Below are 25,123 nucleotides of genomic sequence, written 5' to 3'. Positions count from 1 at the left end.
TTTGGATTTGATCCACACCATATTCAAGCTCTACTTATATGCTTCTTAGAGTCTTTTGGTGGAGCTATTTGGACCAGAGAATAACTGCAGTCCTGCCACTGCTTTGGCCAGAGGCAGGTACCAGGAATGAGCTACTTTCTTTGTCACCTGTAGCAGTTGACAAGGTGCACATTCTTCTAGATGCAGCCCGGAGCAGAGCTTGAACTTGCTTGTCCTCGTTCTTTATCTTATACATGCTGCTCTGTCTTTAGAGTGTTTTCCTGATTTAAAATTATGTAATCAAATAGGGGAGAATGTAATTTGTCTTCTGTAACATCTGATTTTTGAAGGCTGATTCAGCATACATCCTTTTTGGAGTATAAAGAAAAAATGGTTGTATATGATGACAGTGTTTGCATTTATTTAAAATCTAATCAGTTTAGAAATGAAGGCAATATTTCAGTAGAACACTTAGTCTCTCTCACCTTCCCTCTTTCTCCCTCTCCCTCTCCCTCTCCCTCTCCCTCTCTCTCTCTCTCTCTCTCTCTCTCTCTCTCTCTCTCTCAAGTGATGTCTTGTAAAAACACTTTTTCAATTAGTTAGTCTGCCTGGCCCTTATTCAAAGTGAACATTTAGCCTGTGTTTGTCTTTAGCCATAGTTGTGATTGGATAGTCTATTATATTACTGGGTCACATTTAGGAAATTTGCTTTCTTGTGGTTCAAAATGATTAAAACTTAGCAGTGAGAATAATAGAGGTTTCTGCCGCCCCCATATTTGATCCTTCTATTAATAAGCACTCCTTTTTTCTACTTCAGAAATCAGCCAGAAATTCTGGCATTCCTATTCCAATAGTAGAATCTCTTGGTTCTATTTGAAGAAAATGATTATGTCTAAGAATATAACTGCCCCCTCCCTTTCTAGAAGGAACATGAGAGTGGAAAATTCTTTTCGTCATAAGGCTTATGAGAAACACATGACTAATAATGGCTAACAAGTTGCCTTTATTTCTCTAGGAGTAACTAAATCTGCTTTATCTTCTGTACCTGTAATCTCTGTTATAACAGGATGGTGATTGATTTCCATAGTAAAACAAACCCCCAAATTAACAAAAGTAGTATAGTTAATAAACTAACAAAATAGATGACCTTGAGTCACTATAGGATTTAAATCAGCTTTTGGAATTATAAGATTACATTTTAACCAGTGTGGTTTTGGTAAAAAGAAATCACTAAGAGTATAAAGGCTTAGCTTACGGTGTTATTACCATGTTGGCTAGTATTGTATAACTTATGGAAGTTTGAACTTTTCTCTCCTCATCTGTTATAACTAAACAACTAGTGTTTAAAAGGTGCATTGTAGCAGCTATGCTAACCTTTCTTTATTATGCTTGATTTATTCCTAGCATCAACTGTAGAAAGTAAATAGAATCTTAAAATTTACATCTTAATAAGTGGACCTGATTCCAGATATTAAGTAACTCACAGTATTATGTAACTATTAAAAGAGAGTTTGAGTCTGACTATTTCTGTGAAACCATAAAGTACCTTCTATTTCTAAAATACGCTATGAAATGTTTTTTGAACTGTAAGCTGTCACATATACTTACTAACATGCTACATTTCCAGATTGTCCTGGCTCTGGTTCTGGTTACTACCATTGCTTTTTCTATACCTACCTGGATTGTAATCTCATTGTTAATTTTTTACTGTTTGTTTCTATTTTCATTATTAAAGTTTTACCTATTTTTAGGAACTTGTGGCAAACTCTGAGCTAAATTTTTAATTACATTCATCTACCTGTTTATTATTTTTGTGGTGCTCATATGTGGAGGTGAGAGAACAGCTTTGCAGGGCATGGTTCACTCCTTCCACCATGTTTTCAGGATCAGATTTAGGTTGTCAGGCTTGGCAGCCAGTGAAAGCTCTTATCCAGTAAACTGAAGTTAGCCCCCTAACTAGTCTGTTGGCTTTGTCTTCATCTTTTGAGATTCTAAAGCATTTGTTGTCTTACCACTCAATTAGTAGTTATATATTTGTGATATACATATTTTACATTTATAAGTCAATTATTTATACTCCTCAGTGTATGTATTAATGTATTATCGCTACATGGATAAGCTCAAGAGAGCTTCTTTTTATTGGTATTTAAACTGATAAGAACAGATGTTAATACTAGATCTTATCTCTATTGTCATTTAACACATCATTTTGCCTATACTATGCATATTTAATAATACTGGGAGTGAATTCTGTTACTAGACTATTTTAGCTAGAGGACAGTGTTCTCAGTTACCTCTCAGAATTTAGTCTATGTAACATTTTCTGAAATTTTTTTTAATTCTCATTTTTTGAAATCAGAAAGTAAAATAAAAGTTGAAATTAACAGTAATAACAATAAATTTATAAAAATCCTCTAAGTGTTTGCTTGGAGACTTGTTTGATAGGGAGACCCCTTATTTTACCCAAACTGCAATTTTTTTTATTTTATTCATTTATTTTTTTTAGTGTTTTAGAATTTGGTGCTTTCTTCATCTAAGATCCCATTATGAATAAATTTAAAATGCCTATATAACTCCTGTTTAATACTGTTAATACTTAAAATACTGTTATTAAGCTTACTTGTATCTTAGAAGTCAGTTAATGCCATATATGATAGTGAATGCCTGTGGTACCAGTACTGGGTGGCAAGAGAGGCTGGGTCTCTGTAGCAAGAGTCCATCTCTATAAAATAAGACAAAATAGTTAACCTTTTGGGGCTTTAATTTTTTTCATCTGTAAAACATTAAATGTGCTTTTTTATAAGTATATAATCTGGAATTTGTGAAATGTAAAGGTTCAAGGTAAATCAGATTTCCTTTTGTTTTGTTTTGTTTTGTTTTGTTTTGTTGAGACAGGGTTTCTCTGTATAGCCCTGACTGTCCTGGAACTCACTCTGTAGACCAGGCTGATTTTGAACTCAGAAATCCACCTGCCTCTGCCTCCCAAGTGCTGGGATTAAAGGCCTGTGCCACCACTGCTTGGCTAAATCAGATTTCAGAATCAAAAAGTAACATTTGATTTTTGTACTTTAAAATATCAGTTGTATATTAAAGCATGTTTTCACTTAAAATACTTTGCTATCCTTGTTTTTTTCCTGCTTTTATGATTAATTTTTTTTTTCTAACCTACCAGCACTGCCTCACGTGTTGCTAAGGGAGGAGTCGACCACACCAAAATGAGTCTGCATGGTGCTAGTGGGGGACATGAGAGATCAAGAGATAGACGAAGGTCAAGTGACAGATCACGAGATTCATCTCATGAGAGAGCAGAGTCTCAGCTCACTCCTTGTATTCGAAATGTGACTTCACCAACAAGGCAGCATCACATTGGTATGTAAGAACCTCTCACCCCAGCAGTCCTGTCAGTAGTCAGCAGCATTTTTACAGTTGTGGTGATGTTCAGTTGTGCATAACACTTGAGTAAGGTTCACTTCTTTGTTGTTATTCAATTGTTTGTATTTTAGCTAATCTTGATACTTAAAAGACAGCTTATTAAATCAAGCATAGAGGTATATTTTACGTTTAGAAGCAGTCTTATAAAAGAAGTAACATGAAAAGCTTTTTTTTTTTAAAGATTTATTTATTTATTATATGTAAGTACACTGTAGCTGTCTTCAGACGCACCAGAAGAGGGCGTCAGAACTTATTACGGGTGGTTGTGAGCCACCATGTGGTTGCTGGGATTTGAACTCATGACCTTCTGAAGAGCAGTCGGTGCTCTTACCCGCTGAGCCATCTCACCAGCCCCCCATGAAAAGCTTTTGAAGCTGTGATAATACAGATTTTTAAGAGAAAAATTTCAAGTTAATTTTTTACCTAATAATAGTGGCTTATTATAAAATAGTAGTGAGGCAAATTATTGCTAGAGTTCTCTGGTTAATCATGCTAACAAAGTAAAAGAATAGACATTGTGGGATTATTTATTCTGATTTTTGACAGATTTCCAAACTTAATAAAAATAGATGAAAGAGAAGTATGTTTTATTTTGTTAGCAACTTGGGTTTTCTCCATCCTTCTTACTCATACATGAGCAGTATTAGCCCAGGACACCACACTGTATCACTGTGAAGTACATACATGTACCTAAGCAATATGGAATTGCTGAATTTTTTTTTAAAACTTCCTCATAGGAAAAGTATAAATAACTAACTTTGATTTAGGGTTGATTTATAGCTTCTTCTGTGATCATCTGTGCTTAGCATGCATGTGGCTCTGGGTTCAGACTCTACCACCTGTGTATGTGAAAACATATTTAGACTGCAGGTATATATAGTTTGCTGGTAGAGTACTAATTGAGCATGTGCAAGGCCCTTTCAGTCCCCAGCAGGCCCTACTCCCAAATTGACTTAATTATATTTGATAGTGTCTGATAATTTGAGGTCAGTCAGAATCATTTAAGTTAGGTCTTATTAGGCAAAGAAGTTGACAATATATAACTAGGTCATTCATATGCAAAAAATGCACAGAAGTAACAAAAAGAGTTAATAGTCTCTTCCATGATTCATTGAGTCTCTGAGAAAGGAGAACAGAATACAGTTATTTTATCACTCCAGTAAATTTTGCTTTGGGGATGCTACCAGCCTTGTGGAAACAGGAATTAAAGGAGGAGGGTGTCAGAATAGCTCTGGAGCTATAGCAAGCCTAATTATACAATCAGCATGCTGTACGGAGTGTTCCAAGTAGCCTGAGTCATAAAGAAATTTGGCAAAAACTGATGAGACAGAGGTACATTTTTAGGTCACCTTTAAATTTTAGTTAGAGCCTTTAAATAAAACTTACCATACAATCTTTATTTCCCTTTTATAGGGTATTAGAACATCTAAAGAAAATTTTAACAATGTTTTCTATCAATAAAAATAACAGATAATAATTATATGGCTAATAAAAGTGAGGCTAGGAAGAAAATGTATCAGCTAAGCAGGGTGGTGCAGTCCTGTAAGCCTAGTACTAAGGAGGTCACCAGCAGCTACATAGTGAATTTGAGGCCAGCATGGTCTCCATGAGACCCAGCCTAAAAGAAACAGGAAAAAAGCAGTATACCATTTGTTGCTTAATTCTTTGGTAGTCATTAAAGTTTTATGTTTTGTTTGTTTGTTTACTTCTTATTGTCCCTGCTGAATTTTTTCTTTTTAGATCTTCTTTTTATGAGAAAAATTACTGACTTCAGTGTGATGTTATTAATATAATATATTCCTACAGTTGTACTTCATGTTCTGTATAATGGTAACCTTTTTTAGTAATCAGGAATGTTTTAAATTGTTGCTCTTAGGCTGAAGAGTCGGGGCATGTGTAATCTTAGTACCTTGAAGAGGAGGATCATGAGTTTGAGACCAGCCTGGGCCGTGTAGCAATACCCTGTCTTAACAACAAAAACCAAAAGAAACCAATAATAGCTCTATCAAATTTGATATTCTAGTTAACCCTTCACTGATTTTTTTTTTTATACATCTTATCTACTTGACTTATAAGAACATTTTAATTTTTGCATATTTTTCAGTAGAATGATAATGAAAGAGTTACCGTAACTTTGATATTTGGCTGGGTCAACATCAATTAGCTTAAATATTTTAAAAAAACATTTTTATGTTTTGGGTTTTATCCTTGGATTTGTTGAAAAGGGTATTTGAAATAGAAAAACAAATTCTGCAATTTAAATAAACTTTTCTGTATCAGGCATTTTAGAAGATTCAGTTCTCACTTTTTTTTTTTTTTTTCAACACAGGGTTTCTCTGTGTAGCCATGGCTGTCTTGGAACTTGCTCTGTAGACCAGGGTAAGCCTGGAACTCAGAGATCTGCCTACCTGTGCCTAGTGCTGGGTCTAAATGTGTGCGACACCACCTCCTGGCTCAAATCTTTTAAAAGAAAATTTGTATAACTTTAATATTTTTATTTCAGAACGAGAAAAAGACCATAGTTCTTCTCGTCCAAGCAGTCCTCGTCCTCAAAGAGCATCCCCAAATGGCTCCATGAGCAGTGCTGGGAACAGTAGCAGGAACAGCAGTCAGTCAAGCTCAGATGGTAGCTGTAAAACATCTGGGGAGATGGTGTTTGTGTATGAGAATGCAAAAGAAGGGGCTCGGAATGTGAGGACATCTGAGCGAGTGACCCTGATAGTGGATAACACCAGATTTGTTGTGGACCCGTCCATTTTTACTGCACAGCCAAATACAATGTTGGGCAGGTTTGTTTCATTGTTGTTCATTATATTACTAATTTTAAAGCACTTTTCATAGTCATTTTTTGTGTGGTTATTAAGATTTACAGTAAAATTTCTGCTGTAGAGAGGGATGTAACATTCCTATTTTATAGATAAAAGAACTGGGTTTTGGAAGTTAATATAAGTAGAATGTGGGTAGAGCAAAGCTTAAATTTGGGTTTATTTTGAATGATCTTTTGTAGTACATGTAGCAATAGCAAATTGCAATAGCAAATTTGTCATTAAAGTCAGAACACTAAAAGATCTCTTACAGATTGATCTGATAGATTGAGTCTAACCAGATGAATCTTAGCATTGATGTATTTCCCAAATGAGTTTCTAAAGCCAGTCACCAGATATAGAAGAATACCTATCAGCCTTGTTTAAAGGAAAACTGTTTGATTAGCTCTGAAGTCAGTTTGAATTGTCCCTTTGATGTAAATTTTAATTGTCAGTTTGTTGTAAATATTTAAGGTGGGTTAAGAGTAAGGGTAATTGTCATTTAGAAATTGGTAGTTAAGTCTTGAGTAGTTAAAGTTTGCAGTAATGAGAACTACATTCTCAGGATTTTAGGCAATGGGATTGTTTTCAAAATGCCTAAAATAAGGGTCAAATACTTCAATTAAGATCAGTATTTTTGTAAAAAAAATGGAAGATATACATAAAATAGATGTTTATGAACCGGGCAGTGGTGGTGCACGCCTTTAGTCCCAGCACTTGGGAGGCAGAGGCAGGTAGATTTCTGAGTTCCAGGCCAGCCAGGTTTACAGAGTGAGTTCCAGGCCAGCCAGGGCTACACAGAGAAACCCTGTCTCAAAAAAACAAAAAAAACAAACAAACAAAAAAGACAGAAATAGATGTTTACATGAAGCAGAAACTCAAAGTATGTTCCTATTCTGTTTTTGTGATGGGTGTAGGGCTCCAGGGAGGAGGGGGATAAAGGGAAAGAGAGGAACACTCAGTACACAATCAATTCTGGTGTGATAGTGCATACATTTTGAATAACTAAATAAATTTTCCGAATGACATTGGACTTGAGTGCATTTCCGTGAGTATGTATTTTTTTACTATCATGATATGATTAGTAGAAGCTATTGACTTGACATTGTTCTACTTTATTTTTATATAAAAATTGGGGGAAAAGTAGGTATTTGAAGTGTTGCTTCAGCTGTTTTAAATTGGTGTTCACATTGATCTGAAAAGAATAGCATTCCTTTTGTAAAAAGTTCAAGCATTTGAGGATATTGCATGACATTTGACTCCTGATTCTATTCAGTCATTGGAAGCTTCTGTTCAGGCAGTGGCTAAAGCATATCTTTGGGGAGGAAAATTAATAGTCATAGGAACTGGAAAGCGCTTGGCATTCTTTGGAAACTTTAAAATAAAAAAGCTTTGTTTTTCATGGATTTCTGTGTTATAACAAAGAATAACCCGCTTAAACTACTGGCTAAAATACTTGAAATAATTGTATTTACTCTGGAAGTAGTGGCATTATTGAATTCAGAGGCTCAATTTTTTAAATTAATGATTTTAAGATATTTCTTAGTACTGCTTGAAACTTTTCATTGCAAAGAACACTTTTTAAAAATTGTTTCATTTTCTCATTAGTTACCAATAGGGTCAATAATGTCTTGAAAAACATAAAATTACTGTTTTTTTACTTTTTTATATTAAAATAAAGGTTAGGAGGGGTTTTTTTCCCCCTTTAACTCATTTAATTAAAATTTTCTGGGTGGTGCTTGTTTATATTTTTTGAGACAGGGTTTCTCTGTGCAGCCCTAGCTGTCCTGGAACTTTCTCTGTAGACCAAATTACCCTTGAACTCAGAGATTCACCTGCCTCTGCCTCCCAGGTGCTAAGAATATAGGCATGCGCCACCATGTCTAGCCATTTCCCATACTTTCATTCTCTATACTCTGTTGCTGGTTTGCCTACTTAGTTGGTTTTCTTTTTTACTTTACTTTTCTTTTCTTTTTTCTTTTTTGTCTTTTCTTTATTTTTGGGAAACAGGATCTCACTGTGAGTCTCTGGCTGTTCGGGAATTCACTATGTAGAGCAGGTTGGCCTTGAACTCAGATTCAAATGCTCAGATTAAAGGCACGCACCACATTGCCCAGTTCATCCACTGTTCTTATTTTGGCACTTAATGGCTTATTTTTCTATTCTAGGATCCAAGTCTAAGAATTTTGAGTAGGATTCCTTATATTTAGAATTTGTGAAATTTTAAATAGCCTGACTTGCTTATATTGTCTTACTTTTTTCCAATTCAGCTTACTCTATGTTCTTTTAATATACTACAACTTTATGATGAACAGTAGTAGTTTCATGGGAAGGGCACAGATTAAACATAACCCCCCCAAATAAATCATCCTTTCTTTAGAATAATTGTTTTGCTTACTTTCTATTACCATTTGGGGGTGGGGGTTGATATGGTTCTTGCTGTATAATTTCAGAGCGGCCTAGAATTTCCTGTGTGGCCCATGCTGGCTTTGACTCTCTGGCAGTGTTCCTGCCTCAGTCTTCTGAGTGATGAAGTTACGGGTGTGAGCTGCTGTACCTCAATCAGATGATAGTATTTTTTGTGTGCCAGTGGTAGCCCAGGTCTTTATGCATGTAAGACAAGTGCCCTACTTCTGGATGACAGCTTTAGCTATTGGTTTTATTATTGCTTAAAGGAAATCCATACTATTGTTCCTATCAGACCTTTTATGCTCTCTTTATAACACTTGCCAAATTTCTTATAATTGTTAATATAATGAAATAATACAATGCTTAAGTAATATTTTATGTCTATATGTAAAACTGATATTCCTTTTTAAAAGCATCTTAATTACTTAATATCACAGGATGTTTGGATCTGGCCGGGAACATAATTTTACACGCCCCAATGAGAAGGGAGAATATGAGGTGGCAGAGGGAATTGGTTCTACTGTGTTTCGAGCTATTTTGGTGAGTGTGTTTGTTTGTATTAATAACTTAGGCATAAGATCCATCCTCAGTAAGTGTTTAGATCTCTTCTTGGACATATGTTATTATTTTTTAAATGTTTTTAATTCATATTTGTGTTTATGGCCTCAGGAAGATATGATATAATAAAGATTCATCTCTCAGCCCTGAACGCAGTTCTTCCAGGTGTTACTTTCTAGTCTTTTTTTTTTTTTTTTTTTTTTTTTGAGACAGGGTTTCTCTATGTAGCCCTGGCTGTCCTGGAACTCACTCTGTAGACCAGGCTGGCCTCAAACTCAGAAATCTGCCTTCCTCTGCCTCCCAAGTGCTGGTATTAAAGGCATACACCACCACTCCCCAGCATGTTCTAACATTTCTAAAGTCATATTATTTCTCTTAGTTTCCTTACAGTTAGACAGTTAGACATAATTTCTTGAACCATAATGTATTGTCCCAAACTAGCAGTATGGAAATTTATGAACATCTAAACATTGTCTTACTGATCTTTGTTGTTGCTCTTATTAGCTTTTTTTTTTTTGGATTTTTCGAGACAGGGTTTCCTCTGGGTAGCCCTGGCTGTCTTGGAACTCACTCTGTAGTCCAGGCTGGCCTTGAACTCAGAAATCCACCTCCCTTTGCTTCCCAAGTGCTGGGATTAAAGGTGTGTGCCACCACTGCCTCGTTTGACCTTTTATTTTAAGGACTTTTTATACAAATGTTAACAGAGTATATATTTGTAATTTTATTTCAGTGAAATGAACTGTTTCTGGGTCTGAATTATCTTTATAAGTAAAATTTTAAAGATTGTTAGGTAAACTGAGGTCCCATCTAATATTACTGTTCCATAATTTAAAAATATCAGGGCACTAGTTAGTTTTGAAAGTGCTACCAACCCAGCCTTGTTCATGGGTTTGGACTACTTTTGTGCTCAGTTACTTAATACATTTTTCCCTAATTTCCTTTTCCTCCAGGATTACTATAAGACAGGAATCATCCGCTGTCCTGATGGCATATCTATTCCTGAACTGAGAGAAGCATGTGATTACCTTTGTATCTCTTTTGAATACAGTACAATTAAATGTAGAGATCTCAGTAAGTATGAGGTTTGTGTTTAATAGTGTTGTACAGCCTGCATGTGTTGTTTATGTAAACATTTTTCAACATTTTTTTTTTAACTTTTTTTTTTTTTTTTTTGGTTTTCCAAGACAGGATTTCTCTGTAAAGCCCTGGCTGTCCTGGAATTCACTCACTCCTGGCTTCAAACTCAGAAATCCTCCTGCATCTGCCTCCCAAGTGCTGGAATTAAATGCATGCGCCACCACTGCCCGGCAACTTTTTTCAACTTTAATGATTTTCTTAATGAACTCTTAAGAAATTTTGACTGTTTCATGGATCACTTGTTACTAATATGTCCTAGCTTGGGAACCCTGACCCTTTTCCTAAAGTGTGACTTGTTTTCATTCTTTATATCATATCATCTAAACTTTTTATCTTTTGTGTATCTATGCAAGATAGTATCTTGAACACTATGGAAGATATAAATAATTCTTACATTATTTTTTGGCATTAGAAATCAAAGATTGCATCCCTTGACTACATATACATACAGTTGGAATTTTTCGTTCTCCTCTCCTTCTGACATAGTGTGCTGGTCATCTCTCTTGCTCTCTGTCTGTCTCTGTGTGTGTGTGCGCTTGCGCATGTGCGCATGTGCATATGTTGAGGTAGTCCAGGGTAGCCTCAAACTCTATATATACCCGAGGATGGCCTTAAATCCTGGTTCTCCTGCCTTTATCTCCCAAGTGCTGGCATTACCTACATCTCTGATCATGCCCCATTCTTTGATCATCGCTGTTAAAGATCTTTTATTTGTTGTAGAATTACATAAAATAGGTATAGTAAGACTTTCTAGACTTTTAATATTTTTCCTTAAAATAGGTGTCTTAACTGAGTATTTAGAATCTTTTATTGGAAACAGTTATTTTTCAGAGTAGTTAGGAAGATTAAATAAATAGTACCTAGTATGCAAAATTAAGTGAAGATTTATTTAAGAAAAAAGAGCAAAAATAGGAAGTACAAACCCAGGAGTAGGAACACATGCATGCAATCCCAGTACCAAAGAGAGGAGACAGGAAATTCAGAAGTTGAAAGCCATCTTCAGCTATATTGTAGATTTGAGGCCACTGTGGACTTCCTGAGAGACTCCAACTTTTCAAAATAAAAGGAAATAAATGTAAAAAAAAAAAAACTATTACAAGATCTTTTGGGGGTTAGAGAGATGGCTCAGCAGTTAAGAGCACTTGTTTCTCTTGCTGAGAACTCAGGTTCAGGTCCTAGCATGTACATGAAAGCTCACAAACATCTGTAATTCCAGTCCCAGAGGAACCAGCACCTTCTTCTGATCTCTGTGGGCATGACAGTGCCACATATACGTGCATGCAACTACTCATACACAGAAAATAAAATACATATTTTTTAAAACAAGTTACTGAATTTGTACCTTTGTGTTTAGCTACCCTGACAGAGCCGTGTTTGTATGTATTGTCTGTACTCCTAGCAGAGTCTTTTCTTTTTTGTAGCATTGAGCTGTCTAGAAGATTATGAACAGTGCTAATTTATTGGTAACTCTGGCATTAGTTTTTACTGCTGAGTTTTCTGAGCACTTCTGTTAGCATTTCCTCTGCCTCTCAAAATACCCTTCTTTACTTTTCTGCCTGTCATTCTCTCCTTTGCTCTTTGGTCTTTCACCTATTAAATGCAGCTTCTCTTTACTATTGTCCATATTTTTCTCTGACTGTGTTTTGTATGTGAACTCTCTTAGGTAAAGTGCAGTAGCTGAAGAATAACCAACATGGAATTCTAAAATTGATGCTGACTTATTCTGATGTTTTATTTATTTATTCTTTGCTTCTGCTTTTATCAGGCATCCAAAAACGTCAAGATATTTTTGTGGGTTTCATTTCAGGTGCCCTTATGCATGAGTTATCAAATGATGGTGCTCGTAGACAATTTGAATTTTATCTGGAAGAAATGATCCTCCCTCTCATGGTAGCAAGCGCCCAGAGTGGGGAACGAGAGTGCCATATCGTAGTGCTTACAGATGATGATGTAGTCGATTGGGATGAGGAGTATCCACCACAGATGGGAGAGGAATATTCACAGAGTAAGTGTTTTGTCTTGCTTCTCTTTCCTGGTTCATTATGTGGATAATCTATCTTTTAATAGTAATCAAAGGGCAGGTCTGAAATTCTTCTACCCCAGGGACCAAACTAGCTCTTGGTTAAATCCAGTTCGTGCTTGTTTTATAGATAAAGTTTTTGTATTGCCTTTGGCTGCTTTGGTGCTATCATGGCAGAACTGAGTAGCTGCAACAGAGATTGCATGGCTCGCAAAGCCCAGAGTATTTACTGTTTGAGCCTGTGCAGAAAAAGTATGCCCAGCCTTGCCTGTCAGGCACAGAAACTGTTTTGAATTTTGTTGACTATAGTTCCAAGATTTCTTTTTGAAATCATTTGTGCTTCTGATAGTAGCCCTTTCAAAGCTTTATTGAACTAAACTATAGTTTTCCAGTTGTTTCTGACTAGCCTATCTTAAGCAGCACTGAGTTCTTTTTTCACTTCCAAACTTTGAGGTTAGAATTATTTTGTTTGTTTTTGTTAGAAAGGATCTGTTATGCTGTCTTTATGAACCCAATACAAGCATTTTAAACAGTGTCATAGGTGAGCTAGCCATTTTTTCTTTTATGATCTAGCCTGTTAACCTGGTAAGGGTTAGACTCCATTGAGTTTAGGTAAAAGCTATAGAAATACAGAAAGTATGAAAACTCTAACTCTTATGTTTCCATTTTATGAATCATTTTCCAAAAACTAAACAAAGATTGCAAATGGCCACTTTGTCAACCATTTTCAGAAGCTTTTTCTGATGTGCTGTGGTAGCAGTTTCCAGAACAGACAGGTTTGCTCTTACATGATGGATTTACGTGAATGTTGTGATTCTCTTTAAAAATACTTAATTCTTTAAACTTCATACAATGTATTCTGATCATATTTCATACCTAGTGTTGTGAGTCTTTTGTAAAGATATAATAGGTGTCTTTGTTGCTGTTCCCTCAGTCTTTGACTTTTTTCTGACAATGATTTTTCTCGATTGTGTAGAATAAAAAGTTGAACAAAACAGGAAAAACGAAAAGGTACCAAAACTCAGAATGAACATACTAAATTATTTTTGGTTAAAAAGAGCTTATCATATACATAATTTATTTTTGTTTTTGGAGGCAGTTCTACAACTTTATTTGACGTTCATCAGGTTAGTTCTCATCCACATTGACAATCAGTAGATTTTTGAATATGGTAACAGGCACATAAGTTACAAGTGTGCAGAGCTTGTTTAATGAATCTCATCCTCATTATGTTTTCTGGACAAATGTACTCACATGTGATATAGAACATTCCATATTCCTTTGGTCCAGATAGCTTTATTGAAGCTGGTATCAATGCTTACATCTGGAGTCCTGGTCTCCTTCATGGCAAATTTCTAGATTTCTTTGAGTGCCCAAGGGACACACTTCTTGAAACCTACACCATGGATGTGCTCATGAGTGTTGATGGTGTATTCTTAGGTCACAACCTTGGTGATGGCAGAACAGCCCTTCTTCTCGCCATCTTTCTTTGCAAGAGCCATTCTTCTGGGCCCAAGTTGGGAAGGACAGGTGCAGGAGGTTGTGGGACGCTATCATTTATATTTAAGCTTTCAATGGGTTTAGCTCCAAGAGAGGAGTTGCAGTTGTAGGACAGAGGTAGGTCACATGTTACTGTGGTGACTAAATTATAGTTAGGCCAACTTTTCCTCTTTCACTGTTAACGTTTCATTCTGTTTCTTGTTCTTTTTTTTTCTCTTTTTTATGTCCTCTTTCCTCTATCTTGAGCTTTACAGCTTAAAGGGAACATTGTCCAAATAAGATTTATTTTGTTTCAAGCTGTTCCAGCCTAAAGAAGATACATTCAAGGAGGATACAAAGATAGCTTTTTCACTCAGACTGATTTCCTAAGTGTGACTCTGTCCTTTCTGAATGGTCCAAAAAACAAAACAAAGCAAAAAAACCTTACAATATCAGTAGTCTCAATGCTTTAGTAATAAGCACAGATTGATCCCATGGCTAAAATTTGTATACATATTTTCCTTTATTGACTCTTAAACCAGCATGTTTGGTTTGTGAGTGTGTTTTTCTTTTCTTGACAAAACCTTGCAGTTCACCTTTTAAGGGCGATAACTCCACCAGAAAGAGAGGAGGCGAGGAAGCGTCAGTCTAACTCCCTGAAGTTCCCAGCACGTTTGGAAGACTCAACATGTTGTCAGTGGACTGTCTGCCCTTTGCAAAGCCAGTTTGCTCTAAACAGACTAACATAGGCAGAACATGCTCGAATCTGCCATTTTTAACATCAGTATTAATTGGGGCTCTTTGCCTGAATGGAAAACAGTTTGTGGGGAGGGGCTTTGCCTTTGGGGAAATTGTTAATAGTTGCTCAATCCCTGAAATGTAAAATGTGTAGTGTTCTTTGACAAGCAGTTTCCCCACCTCCAGAGTAGGCCACGTAGGTACCTTAGTAAAGTTCTTACTCTGCCTGCTTGATAATAGTATGTAATCAGCATCTTTTGGTTATCTTACTGAAAGTTGGGACAGATCCCATCACAATAAGTAGATGTGTATCTTTGAAAAAGAGATCTCTCATGTAGACTGGGTTACCTGACTGGTTATCAAAGCTTTTCTTGTTTCCACTTAAGTAGACATTTGCTTCTACATTAACTGTACTGAATATTGTCCTGTCATGTTGGCTAGTCTTCCTTTGGCATTAGTGCATCCATTATTTGGGCTTTTAGGGATGGCAGGTCCATTTCATGATCAAGGTAAATTGAAGTTAATTTCTTAAATACTTTGATATTAATGTGAAATATTTATGTCTTTTTTATTCCAGTTATTTATAGCACAAAATTATATAGATTTTTCAAGTACATTGAAAACAGAGATGTGGCCAAATCAGTTTTGAAGGAGAGGGGTCTTAAGAAGATTAGATTGGGAATAGAAGGTAAGATGTTTTTAGCTCATTTTCATTAAAAAGGTTTAACTGGATCTGCTTATGTAGTTTAAGTAATTGGTGGGGGAAAGCCCTCTCAGTTACTGAATGGTGATGGTGTAAACATGGAAAGTACAGAGAGTCTTTCTGCGGAGAGGACACATGAAAGCCATTAGGAGTTAGTATGTATATCCCATAAGATTCCTTATTGATACAGAAATGTGATTTTTTTTTTCTCTCATGGCATGCCCTGACTCATTTTTAGCAAAGCCCATATGGTATTTGTTGGCTCACATGTATACGTTCCCAAAAAGTTGACAGGACTGTTTGCTTAGCAATAAGGCCTAATGTTTTAGAAGCACCTTTTGAAAATGCATGTAGAAGCAATACTTGGCTTACTTTATGCTAATATTCAAGTTACATACAGTTGCACAGCTTGTTTCATCTCTTAAATGCATGTACCTTAGATAGTCCTGATAGAGGGAGGCAGAGGCAGGCTTATCTCTTTGAATTTGAGACCAGCCTGGTCTACATAGTGAGTCTCAAGACAACTAGAGCTACATGGTGAGATTCTGTCTTAAAGCAAAACAAAACATAATCACATTTTCTTCTTGAATATTTGCAGTGGATTATGTAAAGAGTAAAGGCTTTGAAGGCACTTTACTTACATATTAATTGTTGTGCATTGGCCACACACTTAAACCAGTTTCTTTTTCTGGAATTGGGAATATTAATAAGTACTTTAAATGGCTATTGTAATGATGAACTGAATTAATGTAAGAAAAGCACTTAAAACAGTATCAGCATATGTGTTTATGGTGATGATAGTGAATTGTGCTAGCTAGCAACCTGGTTGAGGTGCTGAAGGATCACCAGGAATAGGTTGCTCAAACATGTAAAAAGAATGTCCAAAACAGGACTTGTGTGAAGGACAGTAGAATTAAGACACACCAACGCTTGCCTTTATCATTTTGCACTCCCTCCACTGAATATTACCTTGTTATAAAAACTAATGGATAGTTTTGGTTTTTTTTGTTTTGGATTTTCAAGACAGGGTTTCTCTGTATAGTCCTGGCTGTCCTGGAACTCACTCTGTAGACCAAGCTGGCTTCCAACTCTGAAATCCGCCTGCCTCTGCCTCCCAAGTGCTAGGATTAAAGGTGTGCACCACCACTGCCTGGCTTAGATAGTTCTTATTTGAATGAGTAATCTCATTAGGTAATTTAAAAATGTCATTTTTTAAATTTTTTTATTCTTTTTCTTTAAGTTTCCCTAGAAAGAGATGACAAAGGCAGGGCTCTGGTTCTGGACGTTGTGATGTCAGAATCTAAACACTTCTGAAATCCTATATTAAGTGTTTTTTTTTTTCCTTAAATGACAACAGTATTTAACAATATTTGTCCAGATACTTTACAGGCTTAGGTAAATTAATCTTGACTTTGGCTAGACAGTACTTATGCTCCTCTACATTTATTTCAATAACTGCTTCTAGATTCTGAAGCTTTTTTTTTTTTCTTTTAACTGATTTGTAGACCCTCAACTTCCCCATCAAGTCTGTAAGTTTTTTCCTCTTGGAAAAGTAAGAAGCTGAGCATTGCCAAGGACTGCCCTCTGCTTGGAAAGGGTTTTCTGAGAGAAACACTCTCTGTTAGAGAGTGACTCAAGGTCAAATGATGGAGTGCAAGCTAACAGCCTTGTAGTCTGTTTGAGATGGCTCCCTACAAAGTTCTCTTGGCTCTGTAGTCTGCTAGAGATGGCTCCCTGCTGGAGACAACTCTCTCTCTGCTAGAGACCATTCTCTCATGCTAGAAAAAAATCTAAAAGGTCTCTCGATTAGCTTACGAGTTTTCTGACCAAAATCAAGAAAACTGCTGGAAAAAAATTCTTAAATTTTTCTGGAAACAGTTTTAAAAGAGCTGTGTTCACTCTATAGATTTTCTGACCAAAATAAGAAATCCTGTTAGAAAAAATTGTAAACGATCTGTGTTTGCTCTCCAGAGATGTACAGATAGCTCAGCTCTTGCTAGAAAAAAAATTCTAAAACCAAACAAACCTACCATCTCTCTCTGCTATCTTATCTCAACTAAAACCCTAGACTTTTATTTACATATCAATTCAGTCATTTACTCCTGGTTCCTTCTGACTACCCCATGAATCAGCAATCTATGACCATAGCCTCTTGATTCTTAGAAGACAGCAAGTACACATTTGTTATTATTTTTTTATCATGAAAATATTTTTTATTAGATATTTTCTTTATTTACATTTCAAAAGTTATCTCCTTTCCTGGTTTCCCCTCTGAAAGAAAACCCTTATTCATTCCTTCCCTCCCCCCTCCCCCTGTTACCAATCCACCCTCTCCTGCTTCCTGGCCCTGGCATTCCCCTACACTGGGACATAGAACCTTCACAGGACCAAGGGCCTCTCCTCCCATTGATGACCAACAATGGAGTACTACTCAGCTATTAAAAACAATGAATTTATGAAATTCTTAGGGAAATGGATGGGTCTGGAGAATATCATCCTGAGTGAGGTAACCCAGTCACAAAAGAACACACATGGTATGCACTCACTGATAAGTGGATATTAGTCCAGAAGCTCGGAATACCCAAGATACAATCCACAAACCACAAGAAGTGTAAATACTTTGATCCTTCCTAGAAGGAGTTGCAGAGACAAAGGGTGGAGCAGAGACTGAAGGAAAGACAATCCAGAGACTGCTCCACCTGGGGATCCTTCCCATATACAATAACCAAACCCAGACACTATTGTGGATGCCAGCAAGTGCTGGCTGACAGGACCCTGATATAGCTGTCTCCTGAGAGGCTCTGACAGTGCCCAACTAATACAGAAGTATAGGCTAACACCCATCCATTGGACTGAGCACAGGGTCCCCAATGAAGGAGCTAGAGAAAGGACCCTAGGAGTTGAAGGGGTTTGTAGCCCCATAGGAAGAACTACAGTATGAACTAACCAGTACCCCCAGAGCTCCCAGGTATTAAACCACCAACCAAAGAGTACAAATGGTAGGACTCATGGCTCCAGATGCATATGTAGCAAGTATACTTTTTTCTTTTAACTTGGCAAATGAATTCAGAGATCTGCTTTTCCTTTGTAAGCACAAACAGTAAACTTCACTGGGTGGGAATCCTATCCTGTCCATGCTCTGTCTCAGGCTGACCTTGAACTTGAAATCTGCCTGCCTTTGTATCTTTTTGACAAACTGGCTCATGGTGCAGCTGCCTCTTGTTTTTCTAGGTCCACAAAAGCCCTTATGTAATTAATATTGCATCCTTATATTTTGCATAGTTGAGAAATTATATACTTTTGAACTCATGTTTTCAGAGTTCTTTCCCAATACTAGGGCAGTGAGGTAGGAGTGGGAGGGTGGGTGAGCATCCTCATAGAAGCACGGGGCATGGAGGATGGGATAGGGGGTTTTTGGAGGGGAAACCAGGAAGGGGGCAACATTTGAAATGTAAATAAATACCAGTGTTAATAGCTGTCCTGAAGATCATATTTACCATTTTTGCTAAGTACATAGACATACCCTCTCCTCCCAGAGTCATGGTGTCCCTGATTATCATGGAGTCATTAACCTTGGCATAGAAAGTATTCCCCAAAGGATGAACATAAAGTTAAATATATATAAATATAAAATAATTTGTGTGTGTGTGTGTGTGTGTGTGTGTGTGTGTGTGTGTGTGTAAGATACAAACAAGCCACATGCCCAGCAACCATCACCACTTGTGGAGGCTCACACCCTGCTAGCTCTGTTCCAGGGGTAGGAACCATGTCAGGCTGTCCCTTGCACATGGCAGTGCAGGACTTAGCAGGGTATGGTAGCACACACCTGAGAAGGAGAAAGAGGAAAATCAGGAGTACAAGGCTTCCTTGCCATTACCAAGTTGGAGGCCAACTTGGGTTACAAGAGACCCTGTCTACACTTCCCCAAATAAAGAGAAGAAAGTAAAAGAGCCTTAATCCTAGGAGTTTTAACCTTTTTGTCACCTCATCCCCTATGCCTGCTCCAGCCTTCTCAGTGCCTGATTTTACATTGTTGAATATAGTCACTTCTTTGGGAACCTGGATATAAGGCTAATAGAGTATTTTTTTTTTAATGCTCATAGCTCCATTATCCCATATTCACATCCATATAGACATTACTAGAGTCATGCCTGTATGCTGGATATTATGTAATGGTAAGCAGGTTTTGGAGATTGGTAAGTGATGAGGTTAAAAAAGTACCTGTGCTGGGCAAAGTGGCATGTCTGATCCCATCACTTATGAAATTGAGGCTAGTCAAAAAATGATCCAACAATAACAACCACCAAAAAAACCCTCAAAACTCACTAGTATAAAAATGGGAAAATACAAATAATTTGTTTTAATATCCATACCACAGTTCCATTAAAACGTGCATCTTTAGCTGGGCAGTGGTGGCTCACACCTTTAAGCCCAGCACTTAGGAGGCAGAAGCAGGCGGATTTCTGAGTTCAAGGCCAGCCTGGTCTACAGAGTGAGTTCCAGGACAGCCAGGGCTATACAGAGAAACCCTGTCTCGAAAAAACAAAAAACAAAAACAAAATGCATCTTTGAGGATTGTTTCCTATATTCTTAGTGGGATATCTATCAACCTCAAATGATTGAGTTGTAAAGTCAGTGAAGGAACAGGATCACATGAGTCTGCTACTCTTCTCTCAGACATATCATCTAGCACCTTCCTTCATTAGGTGCTGTGCCTGAATTTGATCTGCCATTTTATTAAACTGAGATTTTTAACAAGGCACAAAGTTTAAAGGGAAAATCCTGATGTAGTAGTATTGAAATAGTTCCCATACAATAACGGAAGTTTAAGACTGAATAATTATGTGAGCCTGTGAATTAATTTGCCCTTTGTATTCTAAGCAGGAATGGCAGGACAGTAAGAATTGCATTTGTCACAGAAAACAAAATTTTGTCTTTCTAAGCTTGCAAAAAAATTCCTTGGCTTCTTTTTTGTTTAATAAAGAATATTATTTAGGGTTGATAATATAGCTTAGTGGAAGGGCACATTCCTAACATGTACACCATAAGGCCCTGGCTTTAGTCCTTAATACTTAGTCGTCATGATGATGATGATGAAGATGATGATGATGATGTTGTTGTATTTAAAATTCTCTACTGTGGGATCAAATCATATCTTTCACTGTTACCACAGTTTTCTAATACATACCGTCTCTCTATTCCACACCTCAAAATTTGCCAAACATGTCTTGTATGTTTCTGAATCTGAAGCATATCTCACACCAATTTCTTTTTCTGCTTGTGCTTCTCTCTGCTTTTTGCTTATCCATTAAGAGCAACCACAAGAAAAGTCACTGGAATGTCATTGTGTACATAACATGTGCTTCTTGAGTTTGGGGGAGGGGTGTGTTGTTGTTTTGTTTTGACTTTATATCAGATGTCGTTACCCTCATTAGAACATAGACACCTTTAAGGTAGCTGGTACTTTAAGTTCTGTGATACAGTAGCTGTTAAACATTATTTGTTAACTGAAGAGACTAGAAGCAGACTTTATTTTTAAAGGGAAAAATATTCTCAGACAGGTACCTGGGAGCTGGAGAGATGGCTCAGCAGTTAAGAGCACTGGCTACAATTCCATTCCCAGCACCCATATTAGACAATTTCAACTGCCTGTAACTCCAGTTCCAGGGGAGCTGACACCTCTGGCACTCAGGCGAGTGCATGCACAAATACACAAATACACAAACACACACACAAACACACATACATACATACATACACACACACACACACATATATATATACACACACATACACTTTTAGAGAGCAGAAAGTAAAGGCTATCAGGGAAAGGGCTGTCACTGTTATGCTCTGGTAGTTCATTCAGTGTGTGGTCTATGTTGGGTCAGTGCCTGGAGATTGAGGTGCAGATCCTGGCTTTGCCATGTGAGAACTCTGCTTAGATGGGAGTCAGACATACACAAAGGTAATTACTGTTTAGTGTTGCTGGTACTGTAATAACATGAGTGCTTTGGAGGATAAGCAGCAAATGATTAACTGTGTGGACTCCTAAAGTTTTGCCAAGAGTGGAAAAAATATTGGAATCACAGAAGTTCTAGAGAGAATCCAACTCTAGAACAATTGTATAAAAACACAAAAGCATATTCAGGAAAAAGTTAAGTTTGTTGTAACCAGTCTTTTTGAGAGCTTTATGGGTATTTTTTTAATTGGATATTTTATGTATTTACATTTCAAATATTTACATTTCCCGTTTTCCCCTCTGCAAACCCCCACCCCATTCCCCTTCCCCCCTGCTTCTATGAGGGTGTTCACCCACCCACCCACTCCCGCCTTACTGCTCTAGCAATATTCCCCCCCCCCTTCTTTTTTTCCTAGCATTCCCTTTCACTAGGGCATCTAGCCTTCACAGGACCAAGGGCCTCCCCTCCCATTGATGCCAGCTGAAAGCCATGGGTCCTTCTATGTGTACTCTTTGGTTGGTGGTTTAGTTCCTGGGAGCTCTGGGGGGTCTAGTTGGTTCATATTGTTATTCTTTGTATGGGGTTGCAAACCCCTTTAGCTCTTACAGTCCTTCCCCTAACTCCTCCATTGGGGTCTCTGTGCTCAGTTCAGTGGCTGGCTGTAATCTGTATTGGTCAGGCTCTGGCAGAGCCTCTCAGAAGCTTATCAGGATCCTATCAGCAAGCACTTCTTAGCATCAGCAATAGTGTCTGGGTTTTGTGTCTGCATATGGGATGGATCCCCAGGTGGGGCAATCTCTGGATGGCTTTTTCTTTGGTCTCTGTTCTACTCTTTGTCCCTGTATTTTCTTTAGACTGGAGCAATTCTGGGTTAAAATTTTGGAGATGAGTAGGTGGCCCCATCCCTCAACTGGGGCTGTGCCTAACCTCAGGCTATGGTCTCTACAGGTTCTCCCTACCCTTTGTTGGGTATTTCAGCTAATGTCATCCCTGTTGGGTCCTAGGAGCCTCTTGCTTTTCTGGCATCTGGGACTTTCTAGTATGAGAAGAAATATATAGCATAAAGATAGTTGAGATTGAGTCAGTCGGAACCAGGTTTTTAAACAACTTGCTACAACTAAGGTGTCTTAGTCAGGGTTTCTATTTTTGCACAAACATCATGATCAAGAAGCAAGTTGGAGAGGAAAGGGTTTATTTAGCTTACTTCCATATTGCTGTTTATCAGGACTGGAACTCAAACAGGTCAGGAAGCAGGAGCTGATGCAGAGGCCATGGAGGGATGTTCCTTACTGGCTTGCTTCCCCTGGCTTGCTCAGCCTGCGCTCTTATAGAATCCAAGACTTCCAGCCCAGGGATGGTACCACCCACAAGGGGCTCTACCCCCTTGATCACTTATTAAGAAAATGCCCCACAGCTGGATCTCATGGAGGCACTTCCCCAACTGAAACTCCCTTCTCTGAGATAACTCCAGCCTGTGTCAAGTTGACACACAAAACCAGCCAGTACATAAAGCATACATATCCTTCTTGAAGCATAAAAAAATTATTAGCAGTTTTAAAGCAGGCATGCCTTATGATTAAGAACAAGGGAATCCAAAGAACCCTTGTGACCTTCAGGGCTGGACCTTCCAAAGGTTGGGGACTGGAAGTTTAAGATAAAGAAGCCTTCTCTACTTCTTCAGAAGGCCTATGGCTTTGTTTACCAAAACCCCTCCGGGCTTCCTCACACATAGACTACACACCCTTAGACAGTACTAACTGATCATCTATTGTCTGAGGCCTTTTTGGTTCTCTTTCTGATAACCTTTTTATGATACAGACCAAATACAACTTGTTGCCTTTTTAAACAAAAAACAAACAAACAAAAAAAAACAAGCAAACAAAAAACCAGCTTTATTGGAGTCATTTCTTTGTTCTCTGTGGCTGATTTCACTTCACAGTTGGTAAAGTTAGGTAGGCTCAGTAGAAACTGTATCATTTACAAGATGAAATAGTACTGTAGCCTGTTACAGAAAAGTTTACTTATCTCTAGTTTAGTTCTTGCTGATAGAAAGGAAGAGAAAGACTTGTATATAGTATTTTCCTAGGACTTTGTGTTTGGAGAAATCTCTTTACTAATAAATAATTGAAAGTTCTCTGAAACTTAGGGTTGTTTTTGCTAGCTGTTACTTTTTAGTGACTGTGATTCAAAAAAAAGTTATAATTAAGTAAAGCTCTTTGTAGATACAAATTTAATTCACTGTCAAGATAGTCGTAATAAAATGGGGTAAGAGATTAAAATAATGCCCTTGCTGAGCTAGCTACAGAATTTAAGAACCTGCTGGAGAGCTGATTATTCCTTGTTATTTAACAAAAATTCTAAAGCAATATAAAGATGAGATTGAAGCCTAAGGAAGCTAGAAGGCTAATGGAGTCAGAAATTGCAGGCTTCTAGGCTCAGTCATCCTATGAGGAGAGCTAGTGCTGCTGGCACACAGATAAAGCCCAGATCCACTGCAGATTACACACCAGTGTATGAAGACCCAGCTTTAAAAATGTTTTGTGGGGGTTGAGTACTGAGTAACTGAAAAGCTTTCAACGGCTAACTTGAATGAGAAGTTGCAGTTGCGTGTGTCCCCTTTTAAAATTCCTTTCTTTCTTCCAGGCTATCCTACCTACAAAGAAAAAGTAAAGAAAAGGCCAGGAGGCCGTCCAGAAGTCATTTACAACTATGTCCAAAGACCCTTCATTCGAATGTCCTGGGAGAAGGAGGAAGGAAAGAGCCGGCATGTAGACTTTCAGTGTGTAAAGAGTAAATCTATCACCAACCTGGCAGCAGCTGCTGCAGACATTCCCCAGGACCAGCTAGTAGTCATGCACCCTACTCCACAGGTGGATGAGCTGGATATCCTTCCCAGCCACCCCGCTTCTGGCAACAATGACCTCGATCCTGATGCACAGAATCCAATGCTGTGATGCTGATGTTCCTGAAACCATAGCATGCTACTCTTCACAGTGACGTACTCCTCATTCTGCACTGCGAGGCCACTTTTCTTCATTGTGAGATGCACATGTTTAGGATACTGCAGTGTAGGCTTTTTTAAAGACCAAAGGTAGCTGAATGGTTTTTTAATGAGTACAACTTTAGCATCCTGGTTCCAGTTCTATAAATGTATTTGTTTACCAGTAGGTTTGTGAAATTGGTTCTTTGTATGGGGACAGTCCTTTTTCACACATCTAGGTCTTCTCAGAAGTGGTAGGAATTTGGCAGCTGGGGTACTTTCAGTGTACATTGATATTTATCATGCCCCAGGTAAGATGCAGAGTATTACAGAGTTGCACTTTATAGATGGTGGTGAAAGGGAGCTGTTGAAGCCATTTTAGAGCTGTGATGCACAGTACAACATAAGTGCTTCTATCAGAGTATTCCTCAGCACAGTATGTATAGTTGGCCCACAACAAGCAAAAACATATTTATCTTGGGTTTATTTAAACAATTAGGATAAAATTTGATGCTTATAGTGTTGGTTCACTCCTCTCCAGAGCCCTGCAGCCCTTTAGAGTGAGTCCCATGCAGGGAGGGTGAACGTCAAGAGATGGTTTACTGTCCAGTCTGCCTTATCCTTAATCTGTTCGTATATTTATTTACTAATGCTTTTTTCTTAAGAGTTATGGGACAGGAAAACGAACTGTTTGCTCTTCATTTACTAAATGATTGTAAACTCGAGTTTTTCATCAAAATAAAATTTCATTGTTTTAATGTTTCTGACCAACTTTATGAACACCTTGGCTAGATTCTGTGTCTTGTATGTTGTGTATAACTAGAAATCAAATGATAGTTTTAAAAGCTCTTTGGTATATTTGTAAGAAGCACTTAGATTTCCTGTAAATCCAGGAAAAACACTATAAATCCAAAGCAGTTGATC

The 25,123-nt window shown here is 37.6% G+C and overlaps 1 protein-coding gene across 17 annotated transcripts in view; it reads left to right on the top strand.

The window, feature by feature from the left end:
* Nucleotides 1-24,386, top strand: part of Btbd10 (BTB domain containing 10) — a 60,255-nt gene extending 35,869 nt beyond the window's left edge. For all 17 annotated transcript variants that reach the window (XM_031387945.1, XM_031387935.1, XM_031387944.1 and 14 more), the window contains 7 exons: nt 3,152-3,348; nt 5,915-6,200; nt 9,062-9,164; nt 10,133-10,253; nt 12,127-12,324; nt 15,134-15,244; nt 23,863-24,386. In XM_031387945.1, the coding sequence (XP_031243805.1) occupies nt 3,195-3,348; nt 5,915-6,200; nt 9,062-9,164; nt 10,133-10,253; nt 12,127-12,324; nt 15,134-15,244; nt 23,863-24,173 (1,284 nt within the window). In that variant the 5' untranslated portion in view covers nt 3,152-3,194 and the 3' untranslated portion in view covers nt 24,174-24,386. The remainder of the gene's footprint in view (nt 1-3,151; nt 3,349-5,914; nt 6,201-9,061; nt 9,165-10,132; nt 10,254-12,126; nt 12,325-15,133; nt 15,245-23,862) is intronic.
* Nucleotides 24,387-25,123: the final 737 nt, after the last annotated feature.

Source organism: Mastomys coucha, unplaced genomic scaffold (assembly GCF_008632895.1).
Source record: "Mastomys coucha isolate ucsf_1 unplaced genomic scaffold, UCSF_Mcou_1 pScaffold21, whole genome shotgun sequence".
In the NCBI taxonomy this organism is placed as follows: domain Eukaryota; kingdom Metazoa; phylum Chordata; class Mammalia; order Rodentia; family Muridae; genus Mastomys; species Mastomys coucha.
This window is presented reverse-complemented; position numbering and strand designations above follow the sequence as displayed.